The sequence below is a fragment of the Palaemon carinicauda genome, chromosome 27 (assembly GCF_036898095.1).
Source record: "Palaemon carinicauda isolate YSFRI2023 chromosome 27, ASM3689809v2, whole genome shotgun sequence".
Lineage (NCBI taxonomy): Eukaryota > Metazoa > Arthropoda > Malacostraca > Decapoda > Palaemonidae > Palaemon > Palaemon carinicauda.
The window spans coordinates 16,043,993-16,061,492 of record NC_090751.1 but is presented as its reverse complement, the minus strand read 5'-3'; the positions used below and the strand labels follow the sequence as shown (position 1 = coordinate 16,061,492).

The 17,500-nt window shown below is 35.2% G+C and overlaps 1 protein-coding gene across 8 annotated transcripts in view; it reads right to left on the bottom strand.

Annotated features, from left to right (window-relative positions):
* Window positions 1-17,500, bottom strand: part of LOC137620550 (serine/threonine-protein kinase WNK1-like) — a 524,046-nt gene that overhangs the window by 167,775 nt on the left and 338,771 nt on the right. Inside the window, exon 1 of one of the 8 annotated variants that reach the window (XM_068350796.1) lies at window positions 12,832-13,726. The exons of the other annotated variants lie outside the window; for them this stretch is intronic. Within the exon in view, the coding sequence (XP_068206897.1) occupies window positions 12,832-13,010 (179 nt within the window). The 5' untranslated portion in view covers window positions 13,011-13,726. Of the gene's footprint in view, window positions 1-12,831; window positions 13,727-17,500 lie in introns of those variants that run through there. 8 annotated transcript variants of the gene reach the window in all.

The following is a 17,500-nucleotide window of genomic DNA, read 5'->3' as shown; positions in this document are numbered from 1 at the left end:
CTACCATTTATAACCTACGTTGCTCAAAGGCTCCCCATAAGAAAAAACGTCAGAAAGACACCAAGGCCATTGCTGCATAAATGTTGCCGATAAATTGTCCTCAAGTTTTTCTGAAGAAAAATTAATCATTTTGTTTTTCTATCGTTATCAAAACTATGACGCGGAGAACCTCCGCCAGAAGTCAGCTATTCCAACAACTGTTCCTCGAAAGACAGACAGAATTTCTAACAAAGAAATCTCAGGAGGGACAAAAGCGGAAGTGCGTGAGGAAGGTATAAAGAAAAAGGGTTCCTTCGCCAAAATTGGACGAAGAATTCCCTGCAACGCATTTGTCTCTGTCGTGTTTTGTTCGGAAAACTTTTAAAGCTGAAACGTCAAAATTTTACCCAAAGAAGCAAAACATATTCGGCATCACATCCTGATTCACTAGAATAAAATTGCAACTTTATTTCCCCTTTCTCAACAATGGCCCGAATTTTGGAGGATATGCATTGAGCACGGAACAGAAAAGGGGCTCAGGGAAGATTTATGCTCACACAAAACATAAAGAAGGGAATTAGAATTTCATTGTACCATTTGCACTAAAAAAAAAAAAAAAAGCTAATAAAATATGCCCGGCAACATATAAGCTTTCCAGAGTGCCTCATTTCATTAGTTGTCAAAAGAAGCATACAATTTGTGATTTCATTATGAACAAACTTAACACACACACACACACACACACACACATATATATATATATATATATATGTGTGTGTGTGTGTGTGTGTGTGTGTGGAGAGAGAGAGAGAGAGAGAGAGAGAGAGAGAGAGAATAATCCTACTCTTCTTCGTATAACTACTTTAATTATGCTTGCAAAATAACCAACGTCAAACATTTGTCTCGAAAATTCTCCCACATATGAAAGGAAAATTACCTTTGACCTTTGAAGCCTCCCTTTCAAAGTATATGGGTCGTTATTCTTTCTATGAATTTCTAGTTATAAAAAATACGAGCATCCCCTTTCAACTAAAAGGCAGAGCGTTGCACCCAAAACTACCACGCCACGTTATTATACGTGGCACTATGTTAAACAAGGATAAAACACACTTATACTTTGACCATGAAGGCTTATGTGCCAAGGACAACCTCCACAAATTGCCCCTTCGTTCCGGAATCAAATGATGATGCAACGAGAACCACATTTAGCCTTCCCATCACTCAACGAAGAACTCCTTTTTTCAGGATGACATCAAATATAACATGTCTTCGGGTTAAAGAAAAAAAAAGATAGAGTTATTAGAAACACATGGTAGCAACAAAAATTTCTGTGCCACCGCCATTCACGTGGTAATGAGGAACTAATCTTGAGACAGAAGCCATAAATATATACCAATTAAAAGATAATCCTCTCTCTCTCTCTCTCTCTCTCTCTCTCTCTCTCTCTCTCAAAAGGGACGTTCAGTAACATCGAACCATCATAACTAAAAATAAATCCTACTTCGAACAGAACAAGAACTAAACCTCGACATCCTTTACACTTTAAGAGTTAATTCCAACCGTCGTTTTTCTTGTTAACCGAATTGCCTCATAACTCACCTCCATTACGTTGAGTTACGAGGAGTTCTAAGATTTTTCTTTAAGCCCAGGCCGGTGGAGCGGGTATTTTCATGTTTTTATGTAGCCCAGACCAAATGGAAAGAAGAAGTAGAAAAATAATTGAGGCTTAATCATTATGGAAGCAACGGACCCACCACAAAAATAACCAAACAAGGCGAGTTCTCCAAAACTGAGTGATTGAGTGAAATATCACCATGATGACAAGCTTGATCAGCATAACTGTTTATGGCAGTAACTTCCAACAAATAGACAGGAATAAAGATAAATGTATAATCTTCTGTTAAAAGGTGTAACCATTCGACCATCGGATTGAATATCAATATAACGTTTAATCCATTTGTAAAATATTGAAAGACAATGCCTCTAACCATGAGAACAGAGTACTCATAATTAGCTATCCATATTCGGAACCAAACATATGTAAATAAGTCTAGAATTAATTATTCCGCATCTCACAAAGGGTCCCATTGGATAAAGAAAATAATCTACAGTGAAAACCCCCAAGATTAATTAAAATTATTTGCATGCTGATATAAACTTTTAGTTAAGCCACTGACCTAACATAAATACAACAAAAACAAAAATGACGGAGGATTATAGTGAAAACACCCAAGACTAATTAAAATTATTCCTGCGAACTGATTAAACCACTGACCTGAAATAAATACAATAAAAACAAGAATAGATCTCCAAATTAGGATGGAGGACTTATAGCAACAATGCAATTTTCGCCAGTCCAATCTCATTAACATAACAACTATTCCCCATCGTGCAACTCACCTGGAGAGCGTCATCATTCTCCAATCAAAAGAGTCACTAAAAGGCACACAGCGATGAACTTCCATTCTGAGCAGATGTCTCCCTCACCAGGGAACAATACCAACTCGACAGTATCACCCTCTTTCATTACACTGTGTAAATCTGGCCGCCACAACGAAGTGTTGATACGAACAGGACAGCATGCCTGCCTGCAGAGGTGCCAAGATGTGGGAGAGTGGAGGGGGGGGGGGGTCTATTTCCATCTGAGTATGCCCTAGCATTTATTTGGAAAAGGAAAAAAAATAATTCCTTTGATGTGCTTAAAGACTATGAACTGGGTCAGTATGCCACAGCTGATAAAAGAGAGAGAGAGAGAGAGAGAGAGAGAGAGAGAGAGAGAGAGAGAGAAACTAGAATGGAGAGTTTTCGGTGACCTTTCTCGTTCAATGGATGAGCTCACCTACAGACTAACTGCAACGTTGGGAGAAAGACTTTTTCCGCTGGCGTATAAAAAACAATCTGGGCGTATTCCAACAATTCTATTCATAAATGCACACGTTTAACCGGAATGGCAATGAACCATCCTATCCTTCTAATCATACCGGTACAGTACTGATTATGGAACAAGACTAGTATCAGAACTTTAGACTCTTACCATTTTAACATAACAGGCAAGAGAAAGAAGAACAAAATCATGTAACAGCTACGGTAACTAAGCAGTTCCAACTCTCATTATCTAGAAACATTACAATATATATATATATATATATATGTGTGTGTGTGTGTGTGTGTGTGTGTGTGAATTGGTTTAGTGTATACATGTATGTCAATTAAGGAAATCTTGCATTTCTAGACAAAATGGAAGAGGGATAAATATAGATACTATTTCTAACATACTGTATCTAACAAAAAAGGGTCACAACTGAACTTTTTTTTATCTGGGAGTCAATTAGCATTTACACTAGCGATGATTATTTTCCTATACTAAAAATACCTTTCTTTTCCAACGCCATTCAGAGGCGACTAACATACTAAGGTTGCCTAACAAGCTCAAAATTTTCCACCTCCTGGTTGCAATGACATAACGAAAACGCCGTTGTTCTCGGAGCTAATATCATAAGGTAAAAATAAGACAAACTGACAGAAATTCCCTCTGAACATGTTTTTCAGAGCGGGGAAGTCTCAGACAGATACAGGCGAAAATAAGGGTTTAAAATGTAATACTGAAATGTAAGGTATGGGACTAACAAAGATAATAGGAACGTTGACGAATTATGTATATATATCTAGAACACTTAATACCAAAGAGATTGAGAGGATAAATTATAAAGACAACAATTTTTTTTTTCCCATGATTATTCAGGTAATGTAGCAGAAAAAGAACTATATAAGTGTCTTAACCATACTAATATCAGTAGTTTTCTCTTTTCGGTTTTAACACGAAGGGATCTTCAAAGGCGTTTCATAAACTCCCATAAAAACATAAAAATTTGGACTGAAATTTGTTGCTCAGTCATCCAACCAGTTTCATAAAGCCAACACACACCTTTTCCCCCTTATGTCTGCATGTACTCGAAGTGCTTCCCTTATGGTGTCTGCAGGCATTCTAGTGCTTCCCAAGATTTAAGGTTATTACGCCGTCACTGCAACGATCACAAGACTCTTAAAACACATTCTACTTTGATGATACATTCACTGCAAGTTTACATAGAATAGCCTATGCTTCAAACAATGCAAAATTTACATTGCCTCACAAACAAATTCTACCTATTGGCAAATAAATTAATGGTTAAGAAATACGATAAAAATGTTTACATCTCAACAGAACCATTTACAAAATCACATTTTCTGTAAAAACGTTTTTTTTAGAATCAGAAAAAAATAAAAATGCTTTATCAATTACATGAATTATGGCAGAATGCCCGACGAACCTTCCCCGTCATTAATAAGAGCATCACGCTCTCGTGGCGTCAGAATGACCTTTAAAATATGCTGGCAAAGCTCATCCTGACGGAAGTGAAAAGGCCATAGAGGTGTATGTTTTACTTTTTAAATGTCAGGTAAGTATAGCATATATCAATATTGAAAATTGAGAGCGTTGTGATATCTCAACCGTAACAATAAAACTTGTGATAACAAATTTCTAGTGAACTTTACCTGATGAGCAATCACACTATTTCGTGTCCGTGGTGAATCATAAAAAGCACATAAGATACAATCACTGGAATAATGATGATAATATCAAAAACAATACATCCCTCGCCCAAAGAAATGTCAACCTCGAAGTCTGACCTATGACCTAGAAATGTTAGTTGAATTTAAAGGTACTGAAATACATGTCTAAATGCCAAGAGAGAATGCATGACCAAAGTAATCCTTTAAAGTCCCAATTTTCAGATGCAGCACATCCAATGGCAAATATCAACTTCAACGTTCAACCCCTGGTGATTCGTTGGTAAATTACATGAATTTCAGATTCAGAGTTGATATATCAAAAGCTTATATTCACAGTTAAATTGGGATTTGCATTCTGCGTGAAAGGAATCTCGGCACTTTGTTCCAGCAGTAGTGATTGTATAACCAAATGCAGGAAAGTGGGACTCAAGAGGAAAGGTACAAAGTAACAAAACATAAGGAATCTAGTGGGTAAGGTTCATGCTAACATGACATGAGAGGTCTGGGAATAAGATGTGAAGCATTGCGAGAGGTAAGGTTCAATGGAACAAGAGTAATCTGGAGGAACAAGGTTTAAGGGAACAACGCAAGTGTTATCTGACGCGGGCAACATAAGAAAATCATATGAGGAATCCCAAGGGCAAAGGTTCGTGGGAACATCATACTTGACACTGCTAATGTCAATATCCCATTAGTTGAAAGCAGGAATGATAGGGGTTGCCGATCCCCCAGGAATAGTCGATCTCTCTCTCTCTCCTCTCTCTCTCTCTCTCTCTCTCTCTCTCTCTCTCTCTCTCTCTCTCTCTCTCTCTCACATCATTTACATGACACTTGTCAAGCCCACTTCGTCACTCTATAATTAGCAGTAATACTGTTTTATCAAAGGCACTGCTTTTGGAATGAATATATATTGTATAAGTGATTTCTACATTATATATAAATATTGTATATGTGATTTCTACATTATACATAAATATTGTATATGTGATTTCTACATTATACATAAATATTGTATATGTGATTTCTACATTATACATAAATAACGTATTCTACATTATACATAAATATTGTATATGTGATTTCTACATTATACATAAATAACGTATAAGTGATTTCTATATTATACATAAATAACGTATATGTGATTTCTACATTATATATGTCTGTGTATTCATCTGTGCGTTAAATCTTATTTTACATAAAATGGTTCTTGTATTAAAGAAAAAAATAGCATAACATTTACGATTACTCAGTCGAAAATACTTGAGTTTAAACCATTCATACTGATTAAGCGCTATCTTGTTTTCCTTTAGACAAGATAAGTAAATTGATATGCATTATCTATTTCGTATTGCATTATCGTTCATTATTCAGAGCTTCAACTATATCTTCTTGTTTCTATCAGCAAAACCCCACATATACACACATGCCCAGACAAGTTAATTAGCATTACAATACTTCGGTAATAGATATTAACCATATTCACTATACCATTATTGGAATAATTAAATTGTTCATTCTACGAATGTAAACGTTATAAGGCAAGTCAGAAAAAACGAGCATTACAGAAACTGTAAAACCGCATATAAAAATAATGAAATATTTTTACTAGAACTCAGTTCTGCAATACCGGATAGAAAGACCTACGAATTCTTTAAATGATATTTCTTTCGTTATGCAATCTAGCTCCTATTGTCAGTCAGGGAGTCGTGTTGTCGCCATGTACCTCCACAGCGGGGCGTGCGTTCGTGTCAATGCAGTGTACATAATTTCTGTGGCGACGATGACACAGCAAACCTCTAGTACATAAAGTTAGTAGATATATTATGCTCAGAACACTAACCTTAAGGGATTCTCGCCCTCAATTATCAATACTCTTAAGAAAACCTGAATTTACTTAGTACATCTTTTAAGTTTTCAACTTTTCATTCATATTGATGATTTATTAATGATTATTTTCCAATTGATATATTCTATTTAACTTGAGCTTCCTCCCTTACTTCCTGTTCTCTAACCGAGTCTGTTCGTCTCTATTCTTCTATGCAAGGAAAGCAGATTAGAATTAGATGGTCACTACCTTTTGACTTATTCAACAAAAAACAATAATAATAATCAGTCTTAATTATCATAGGATCATTAATCGAATTTGATATAAAAAAGTAGTACAATTTATCATGATTTTAGCTGCCAAAATATACCACAGACAAGACATTAGATACCTCAATCACGTACAGGTAGTAAATAAAGAAAATTTAAACAATCATAAACTTTAGTAAATAATAACAAATGCGAAACACACAGTTCCTTCAAAACGGGAGCAATAAAACATGAAATACTGGAAAACCCGTCATTTCCATAATCCCTTTCGCAATGACACATTAAATTCAAGAGCCGCTTCCAGGGACCAGCTGTACGAGGAACTGAAATTTCATTTCCGATGATTGTCATTAGGTCAAATTCGCTTTATTCTGACTTTATAAACGTGCAAGCAGTTGATGTGCATGTGGATGTTGATGGGGTAGGGAAGCTAGATGCATTTTTTTATTATATAAATCATAATTAATAATCTTGAAAATTATAATTTTCTAGATCACCTCTTCTGAAAAAAAATATCAACCATAATACACGAAATTTTATTTAAAAACATATTTTTCCCACAAGTAAAAGAGAATTAGTAAAGCAAAGCATTTATCTTGCAACTTCTATGCCTTAACAAAATAAAAAAATAAAAAAAAAATCCCATTTTTTTTTCAAGTTCAATAGCAACATTCAAGCACAACATCCTTAATTTCTGGACCCCAAAGTGATGCACATGAATCGATTCACCAGAACATATCCGTTAGGGCATAGATCAATTGACAAGGTTTGCGAGACCTTCAATAGGGCCAAGCACTATCATCAATGTTCCAGACAAGACGCCTTCGCCTTTTTCAAGTTTACATTGCATTAACGTGATACTTATGAGCATATTTACAAACATTGCTAAGAATCGGATAACAACAACAGAGTTGGAATCCAGATGATACCAGTGAGAGTACCCCATGGGGAGCCTCAACACCCACTTTTCTAAGTCAACAGTACTTTCCCTACTCCCCTGCCACTACTTAACCTAACCCTCTCCCCAATATCTTCCGCAACCTGCTAAACTTAGTAGAACTAAGAGAAACCTTTCTCATTCCCTCCTTGCACTGTTACTTATATCGACCCCTAAACACCCCCCCCCCCCTTCATGACTCATTCACATTCCATGAATCAGTGACGTGTAAGCGCGCTTACATTCAAATCCTCACCGGACTTACATTCCCCGAGTCACCCACTCTCACTCACCTTCTGGAACGAGTGGTGGAGTGGAAGTAATTCACTTCACATGACTCTTACGTTTGCTATACCAGCGGCTGTTCGATCAGCTAAGTTAAGCATCTTTGGAAATTGGGTCTTGTCAGTATTTGGATGGATGAACACGGAAAAGAAAGATGGTCGGCACATAAGTCCCTTGAACATCCATGGGGCCAGGGGGTGGGGATAGTAACCCCTGCCCTTAAATAGCCGTAGAGAAGCAAAGGAGAAAAAATGCACGCCATCTTTACCTGTACTCTGGGCTATTCAATAATTCTAAATAAATCCTAAATGCATATCTTATACTACATTCTAAATCTTTATCTGTTGCATCTGGATCGCTTCTACCTTTTGTCTTTACAATTTCATTCTGACATTTTTCTCGCCATTGCAAATACTTTCATTTAAATATATCGCGGTGACCTTTAGCAATACAGCGCTTGGTTACATATTCTTTCGCCCGGGCAAATAGGAAATGCCACAGCAAGGTACACTACCCATGAGGCCGAGAACACAGTGGTAACCCAGGTCAGTTATCTAGACCAGCATTCATCCTAAATCCCCCACTAGGTACATCCTCCAGGAGGCCAAGGGTACAACATACCCCATCAACCCCCTGACATTAACCTACCTACCTCTATCACACATACACAAGTCGATTCGCCGACTCGTTCTCAGACAAGAAACTGCGCATCCACTACTCTCTCGAGCAGCGTACAAAAGAGCATGAAAGTGGCAAAGGCCAACTTGATATGCCAAAACAAACTTTTCGAAACGAAAAAGACATAGGACATCATGGCAGCCACGAGACAAACTTAATCTGGCATGATAAAGTTCTCAAACAAAAAAAAAACATTTCAATCTACCAATAAAATATAGCTTGCGTTTGACACTAAACATTCGTAATGCTTTCTCCCGAATCCCACAGGATATGCAACGGCCCATCTATCTTCCTTCATTCTCAATCGAAAATTCAGCCAGGACAAGGAATCACCTAAAGCCTGGTTTATCTCCCCGCCCCCCTGATGAAATATTCAAGTTGTGTGCATCAGATCCTGCCTTGTCTCGCTCTCCTGCATCCAGGAGTAAAACGCTTCGACCTCAGGTGCAGTGTTTCCCGAGAGAGAAGTGTTGTTCCAGTGCCATTAAAATAATTAAAGCCATCAGACAGACGAGAAACCATAGTCTTCACCAGAATCTTCTTATCTTTTTTTCAATTTCATAAAAATCTTAGATTATACGTACACAAACAGATATATATATATATTTATATATATATATTATATATATATATATATATATATATATATATATATATTATATATATACATATATATATATATATATATATATATATATATATATATATATATATATATATATAGTACACACACACACTAGTACACGCAACCAGAAAAAAATATGGTTAAATATGTATAAATATAAAGACACACTCGACCCTCTGTCATCAGTGTATAACTACTCCATCTTGCCCCTACCCGAGGGGTGGGGAAAACTAAGCGAGACCGATATATATATATATATATATATATATATATATATATATATATATATATATATATATATATATATATATATACTACAGATATATAATAATATACATATATACATATATATACACATATATATACATATATATATATATATATATATATATATATATATATATATATATATATATATATATATATATATATATATATATATATATAGCATGACACTTGGTTATCATTATATAGGGGAGACATCTATAACCGAAAAAACATTTTTCGAGCTAAATAAAAATCCACTTACATTAGATGAAAGACAAGTACAGAAGAATAAGTAACAATAGCGTTGCTCAACACATTTCCGAACCCAATATGAACGAGACCTGACATGTCATTTTACCTTTAATCTTGATAGATTAAGTCTAAATATACCTCGATCCGAACAGGCTCGGAGCTCGTGCTTACACGCAATGTTTATCGATTAGGAAAAAAAAAAAAGTTTTATAGGCCAGTGCGTCGAAAGGACGTCATGCGAGTCGTACCTCCATAGGCCTAAAAGGAATTGCTTATATGTAAAAAGCCTAATATAAAATACTACTAATGATAACTGTATAAGTGCCTCAATTTTCATGGGGAACCAATGGATGTTATTCAACATGAAAAAATAACGGTATCATAATGTATAAGTGCCTCAATTTTCATGGGGAACTGATGGATGTTATTTAACATGAAAAAATAACGGTGTCATACTGTATAAGTGCCTCAATTTTCATGGAGAACTAATGGATGTTATTTAACATGAAAAAATAACGGTGTCATACTGTATAAGTGCCTAAATTTTCATGGAGAACTAATGGATGTTATTCAACATGAAAAAATAACGGTGCCATTTAGATAACACCAACAACAATAATGATAATAAAAGACTTCAAAGAAAACTACAGCAAAAATGGCATGGATGACATGACTTACATGACTTCCTAACAATGTAAAAATGGCGTCCGGCTACAAACCTTGAAGAGTACCACTTCTAAGAAGTTTTTGCCCACAAAAGCCATAATCTTCATTGGAAGTGAGAAACCGAAACATCAGATTGACTAAGGCATTTTACTTGGAAAGTAAGGTTTATTGTAAGATAAACTTGTTCTTTACATTTAACTTTGCGGACCCGACCTTAAGTGCTTGCAAGCTTGAGAAAACAATAAATTCCCAGTAGTGACAATGCAGCGATTCGATCAATCAAATTCAGCCGGTTATTTCCCTGACTGAGGTTCCCAAGGATACTGGGCGTTTCTGTGTGTGTGAGAGAGAGAGAGAGAGAGAGAGAGAGAGAGAGAGAGATAATTTTTTTCCTACTGAAAGCTGGGTCTCAAGAAAATTGATAGCTATAATTGAACTGAAGATTTAACTATAGTTAAATCTTCAGTTCAATTTGACTTTGAAAAGAAGTCACGTTGAAAAATTCGTATCAATATACTTTGGTAAAGAAACCCAAAGATAATACAAAGGAAAATTTCTCTTTGGCATTGGCGATTAGGTGATAATTGAAGGCGATAATGAAGATTATAATGAAATACTTGCGATAAGGGAAAAACATTATTGCCTACAATGGCCATGATGATAAATATATAATTTTAGAACATCGACGATTTTCGATAACATTTCCATAATGAAAGTTGGTATTGCAACAACTTCTCAACAACATGCCGTGGCGCAACTTAAGACATGCTTAAGTAAATTTCACAAGGACCACTGGGCGAAGGTCAGGCACCCTTAGGGTGCCACTTTTCCCAAAGTTTTATCACTGAACCATGAACAAATAAAACACCGAAACATTCTTCTTAAATGTGTTATTGCAACAATATTGAAAAAAAAAATCATGGGAAAATAGACATCTGGAGCTTCCTAGTCTAAAACAAATGGCATAAAGTTTTTGCTGAAAATACAGAAAAATAATAAATACAAAATCATTTCATAGGACATGTCAATCAAAATATGCCATAACGGGGAATAGGAAATCCACAGGAAAAGGAAAACGGGATACGTGTCCGAATAAAAGAAAACGAAAGGGAAATCTTCCGTTCTCCTGGCTAACTTATCCTTTTTTTTCCAGGAGCACTCTATAGCTTATTAAAAAGTCCTTTCCCGGAAGAATTAAAAAATCCCAGGTAGAATAATTGAGAACTGCACTAAACAATTTTCAACGACCCACTTTTCTCAAAGATTTCATTACAATAAAATTCTTTATACTATCTTATTATTATTATTATTATTATTATTATTATTATTATTATTATTACTAGCCGAGCTACAACCCTAGCTGGAAAAGCAAGATGCTCTAAGTCCTAGGGCTCCAACAGGGAAAAATAATCCAGTGGGGAAAGGAAATAAGAAAATAAATAAGAGGTATAAGAAGTAATGAAAAACTAAAATAAAATATTCTAAAAAAACGTTAAAACAAATAATTAGCATTAGACATATACGGTAGCTTGTTCTTATAAGAAAAAAAAAACACCCACACGCACACACACATACACATATTATATATATATATATATATATACATATACATATATATATAAATATATGTGTATATATATACATACATACATATATATATATATATATATATATTTAAGGTAGAGTATAAATAACTTTTTCCACGAAATCCGACCAGACCGCGTACAATGAAATTTTACCCGGCCAGTAATCCGATATTATTAGTTTTTATCTAGTCCACAGGCAGGCTCAGTCTTTTATCTTTTAATGGAAATTCTAATAGTTGGATTACTAATGTATTAAGGACTTGAAAAAATCTTACATATTTATATGAGAACAATATACACAGCGCACATACATATATCAAGTCAATAAAAAATTGTACATTATTTATAGCTGAACAAGTGGTTTTATACATAAGGTTCAGTAAATCACGGTCAACATTCACTAAAGAGAAAGTGACGGATTCATAAATGTGAAAATAAATAATAAAAGTAAATATAACTACATTGAACCAATTTATAAGATAGCCAAAATCAAGCTAATGTTACCAGTGGCCATATCAGTCTCATTGACCATCGTCATGAAATATTTATAGACTTAATAAAAGGTACATTACATAAGAAGAATTAAAGAAGCACTTGTGAGAAACTCATTAAGATGATAGTAGACTACAAGGTCGCATGTTTTTTTTTTTTTGAATGATTAACTGCCATCAATAAGCACTTGACTTAAATCTGATTAAATCAATATAAAAACATCATTAAAAGTACTTTTACAAAATGTTTTATAATCATCATGATTACCCAATGACACGGCATAATACGAAAGTGTTACACGTGCATCGATATAAAAGAGTCTGCCAGCACACTTATTTAACTCTCCTTTACATTATAACTCTGATCATCATCATTATGATCATTACCATCACCGTCATAATGATGATCATTACCTTCTGCGATGATAATGCCTAGGGATAGATCCGAGTCGGGTGCGATTGCGCGGGCTGGATGGCCGCGAGGTGCCAGCCCACGAGTTGACCCGAGGTCGACCACAACCTCCTCCTCCACGGCCGCCCATGTCCTCGTCTAATGCCACGCCCATTCCCACGCCCACACAGCATACCCTCATACCCTATTACACCAGATAGAGGCGACGCCTACACGCCCTATGGATGGGCAGGTGCAGGCCGTGGGCTGATGAGACGGGAATGGGACGGAAGAGATGCCAGATTTTACCAGAATACCCATAATCAAGGTTTTTGAAGGTGGACTCAACAAAACAAAAGGAAATATAAATATAATAAAGTCTTGGGTACTTCCCAGGCTATAAAAAGTATCCTCAAAGCAAAATGCTCTCTGGCGACGTCTAGAAGTTATGAACTATTCATCACTCGAATAAAATATTCATCGTCAAAGTTGTTCTGACGATCAGAAACGGGGTTTTAGAGAAAACGTTTTTTTCCAACACTTTATACTTCTTAGTTAGAAATAATTGGTTCTCAATTCCATCACTGGAACTCCAAAATTTCAACGCCTCTCCCAACTAAAACGTCAGTATCCACTCCACCCCACCGACGTGGGTGGGTGGGCGGTGGGAGAGGGTGAAAACACCACCCACACTCGCGTATGATTTTCTTCTCTGTGTCTACATATAAAAAATTATGTGAACACAAAATTAATAACACGGTATGAAAGCACACGGGAAAAATTTGCCGATTTTATTCAGTGTGAATCCTTATCACTGTCATTGAGAAATTGATTAAAAAGACAGAAGAAATCAATCTGTCCGAAAGTCCGTCTTTCTGACGGAATGACGTGTACGACTGTCTCCTTCGGCACCTAGCGTCTGACTGTCCCACAGCGCGAAACATTACTCTCCCCCATCAGATGGCCCCCCCCCCCTCCCTCACTCCACATTCCCCTCTCCCCTTTCTCTCCACTCAGTCTCTCTTTCAGTGGAGGCTACCACGATTAAGAGAGCCACAGAGAGAGAGAGAGAGAGAGAGAGAGAGAGAGAGAGAAAGCGGTTTAGAGATAAGTCCCCAATACAAATCGATATGCAACCAACTTCATAGATATATTTGATTCATCTGAAGTGCTTTCAGTCAGACATCAAATCAGCGAATGCAAGCAAGCTTTTGTTCTTTTTTTTATTAATAATCAAACGTCATACACACGCACACGAGAGGGCAAGCAGGAAATTTCTATCCAGTCGATTGCCCGTCTCCCCCATCCCCTCGTTGCTCCAACTGCTTCCCCAAGCTCCTCCCCCATCTCTCTCTCTCTCTCTCTCTCTCTCTCTCTCTCTCTCTCTCTCTCTCTCTCTCTCTCTCTCTCTCTCTCTCTCTCTCTCTCAGCTAATCCTATTCCTTTCTCATTCCCACCCCGAGGCCATAGTACGATTCCCATTCCAAATGGAAGAATGGCTATGGGTCAGAATGTCAAGATAACAATAGCATACCTTAGGCCATGAATCTATACCCACGGACCAAATAACCCAATTGTCTATATCAATGTTGGTTTTTATGTGCACGTACGCGCTCGCCAATCCACTATAAACAAACAAACAAATACCTCTCCCTTATGAAGAGGAAATGTCTGGGGAGAGAGAGTAGTCATGCCTTGGTGAGATGGGTGTCTGTGTGTGTGCATATCTATCTGAATATTTAGCTGTCAATTTTGACGGGTCACATACATTAGTACTGTATATATATATATATATATATATATATATATATATATATATATATATATATATATATATATATATATATATATATATATATATATATATATATATATATATGAATGTGTGTATACTTATTCTACAATCATTTTGCCATCACAGGGTCTGAACAAGAAAAAAAAATAATCTGACGCATTAAAATCTAAATGAAACGTGGATGAATCTACTGTATAATAAACTTCCAAATCCATACTCGCTACATTCATCTGCAGACAAGGCTAATCAACAGTATGTCAAACTATCCTACAGACAATGCGCCATCGACCTTTATATTACCAAGCAAGCACTCCTATGCTTCCTTGCCATTGGGGATTTAAACTTCCGATGGATAACTCTTGCCCCCCCCCACCCCCCACCCCCGATATATGCAGCACTTTTCAGCTCCCCATTAGGATAATTCCAAATTATACTCTTTTCTTTTTTACACCATCTCAACTCTCTCCATTCGTTCTCTTCATCCACAACTTTTTTTTAAACATTCTTCTATTGCTAAATTTTTCGGAATTTCAATTATAATTGGTCACATGCAGTATACTGTATAATCTCCGTAGCTTCAAGCAATTTCTTCTAATGTCATTAAAAATGTACAACAACTCTCTAATTGATATATTTTTAAGAATCGAACCAAATAAAATTGTCAGACTCTAACAATATATATATATATATATATATATATTATATATATAAACACATATATATACAGTATATATATATACATATATATATATATATATATATATACCTTAGTCAATTTTATTATGTTCGGTAATTAAAACACATAAATAGCAACCACCTCTCTCGCATAAATTAGCAGAATATTCAAACATCTAAGAGAGAGAGAGAGAGAGAGAGAGAGAGAGAGAGAGAGAGAGAAATATCCCTTAACAAACAACGTAACACAGTGTTATATTTTCTCATATTAGGGACATTAAATTTCCTCCGTGTTGACCTTCCAAAGCTAACCTTTCATATGTCAACATAATAAAGAGAGCCTTGACTGCTAAAATTATGGTACACTGTGTTACACAATAAGAATATAAAATAACCTTAATTGGGTCAACATGATGTTAAAGAATTACTTTAGTCAATTAAACTTTGCTATAAGTATTAAAAAAATTCGATTACAAACACATATACAGATATATATTATACTGGGTATATAAACAAACACACACTATTCATACATTATTGCATATATATATATATATATATATACATACATATATATATGTATATATATACATATATAGATATATATATATATATATATATACATACATATATATATGTATATATATACATACATATATATATATATATATACACATATATATATATATACATACACATATATTATATATATATACATATATTATATATATATATACATATATATATATATATATATATCCATCCCCGTCTGCAGGGGATGTCAATTCTCCAATCATGAGGTCTTGTCATTGCCGTACCTAAGCCGTATCAGCCGTGACAAGTAGACATTAATCATTGAGAGAGAGAGAGAGAGAGAGAGAGAGAGATCAAAATGTCATGCTCAGTTCTTACTTGTTTTTATGATGAGAATTACCTTACGCATAGTTCCACCATAATCATTCCAAGTGGAACGTCATATAGTGTCGAATGGAAAGTGATGACATATTTGTTTTACGGGTTTGCATACCCGAACTATACGTATTCAGGTTTTATGGTAATTCTTGCCTCTTTAAATAGGTTACGAGATTGATTCTTTACTAGATCAATGAGTAAATAACCTAGAGATCAGTGCCATGACTCACATCCACAGATGTCCAAGTTTTAGTTTTACACCTAATATTGCCATGTACATTTACATTATGAAGAACATATGTAGAGTAGGTAAAAGTCAACCAATATTTGGGTGATTAACTTGGCTGATTTTCAACGGGCCAAATTTCTAATATTTTGTTAAAACAAAACACCAATTATCAAAAGGGAAAGTCGTGTGAATAACAACTCACGCAAGAAAACTTGCAAGTGTTAATAATAACTTTTCTTAGGAGCAACGTAGAAATTAACAGGAAACGACAATATACAAAGCATTGTTGAATCAAACTTGCAAAACCATCAGTTCTCTCTCTTCAGTGCATTCTCTCACGCTTTCGAATGCAGTAAAAAAATGATGACTACGCCACACGGCAGTTGCAGGTAAACCTGATAAAAAAAACCCTAATAATTCTAACCTCACATCAGGTTATCAACCCATGGATCAAAAGACCAAGAAATCGGTCACCGACCTTAAGAGAAATGAGTTGAGATGCAGACACTGAAAGAACGCCATTTATATTCAATGTAAATAAGAGCAAATATAAGGATCAAATAAAGAGCTGATTATTTTGCAGCATAGATACAAGCCCTTTATTTTATTTTACCTTTTTTTCTGGTAAAAGCTTTCTCTTTTCTTATAAAACTTATTTCTCTGCAATCACAATTTTACATGAGGCTACAATACAAGAAATAACAGTAACACAACAACAATAATAATAATAATAATAATAATAATAATAATAATAATAATAATAATAATATCTTGGTAGGAGACCCTCCTTCAAACAGGTGGAGTTAAATACTATGGCTGCATCGGCAGAATTCAATTTCTTGTCCAATTTCTCAATTCTTCGGAAAAAAAGAATTGTCCGAAGAATCGAGAAACTGGAGAAGAAATTGAATTCTGCCGATGCAGCAATAATAATAGTAATAACAATAATAATAATAATAATAATAATAATAATAATAATAATAATAATAATAATAATCCTAACCCGAGAATTAGTTTCTGAAACAAGAAAGAAAAAATCTGCGCCAATTTGAAACAATAGAAAGTTCAAGGCTCTGTAGCT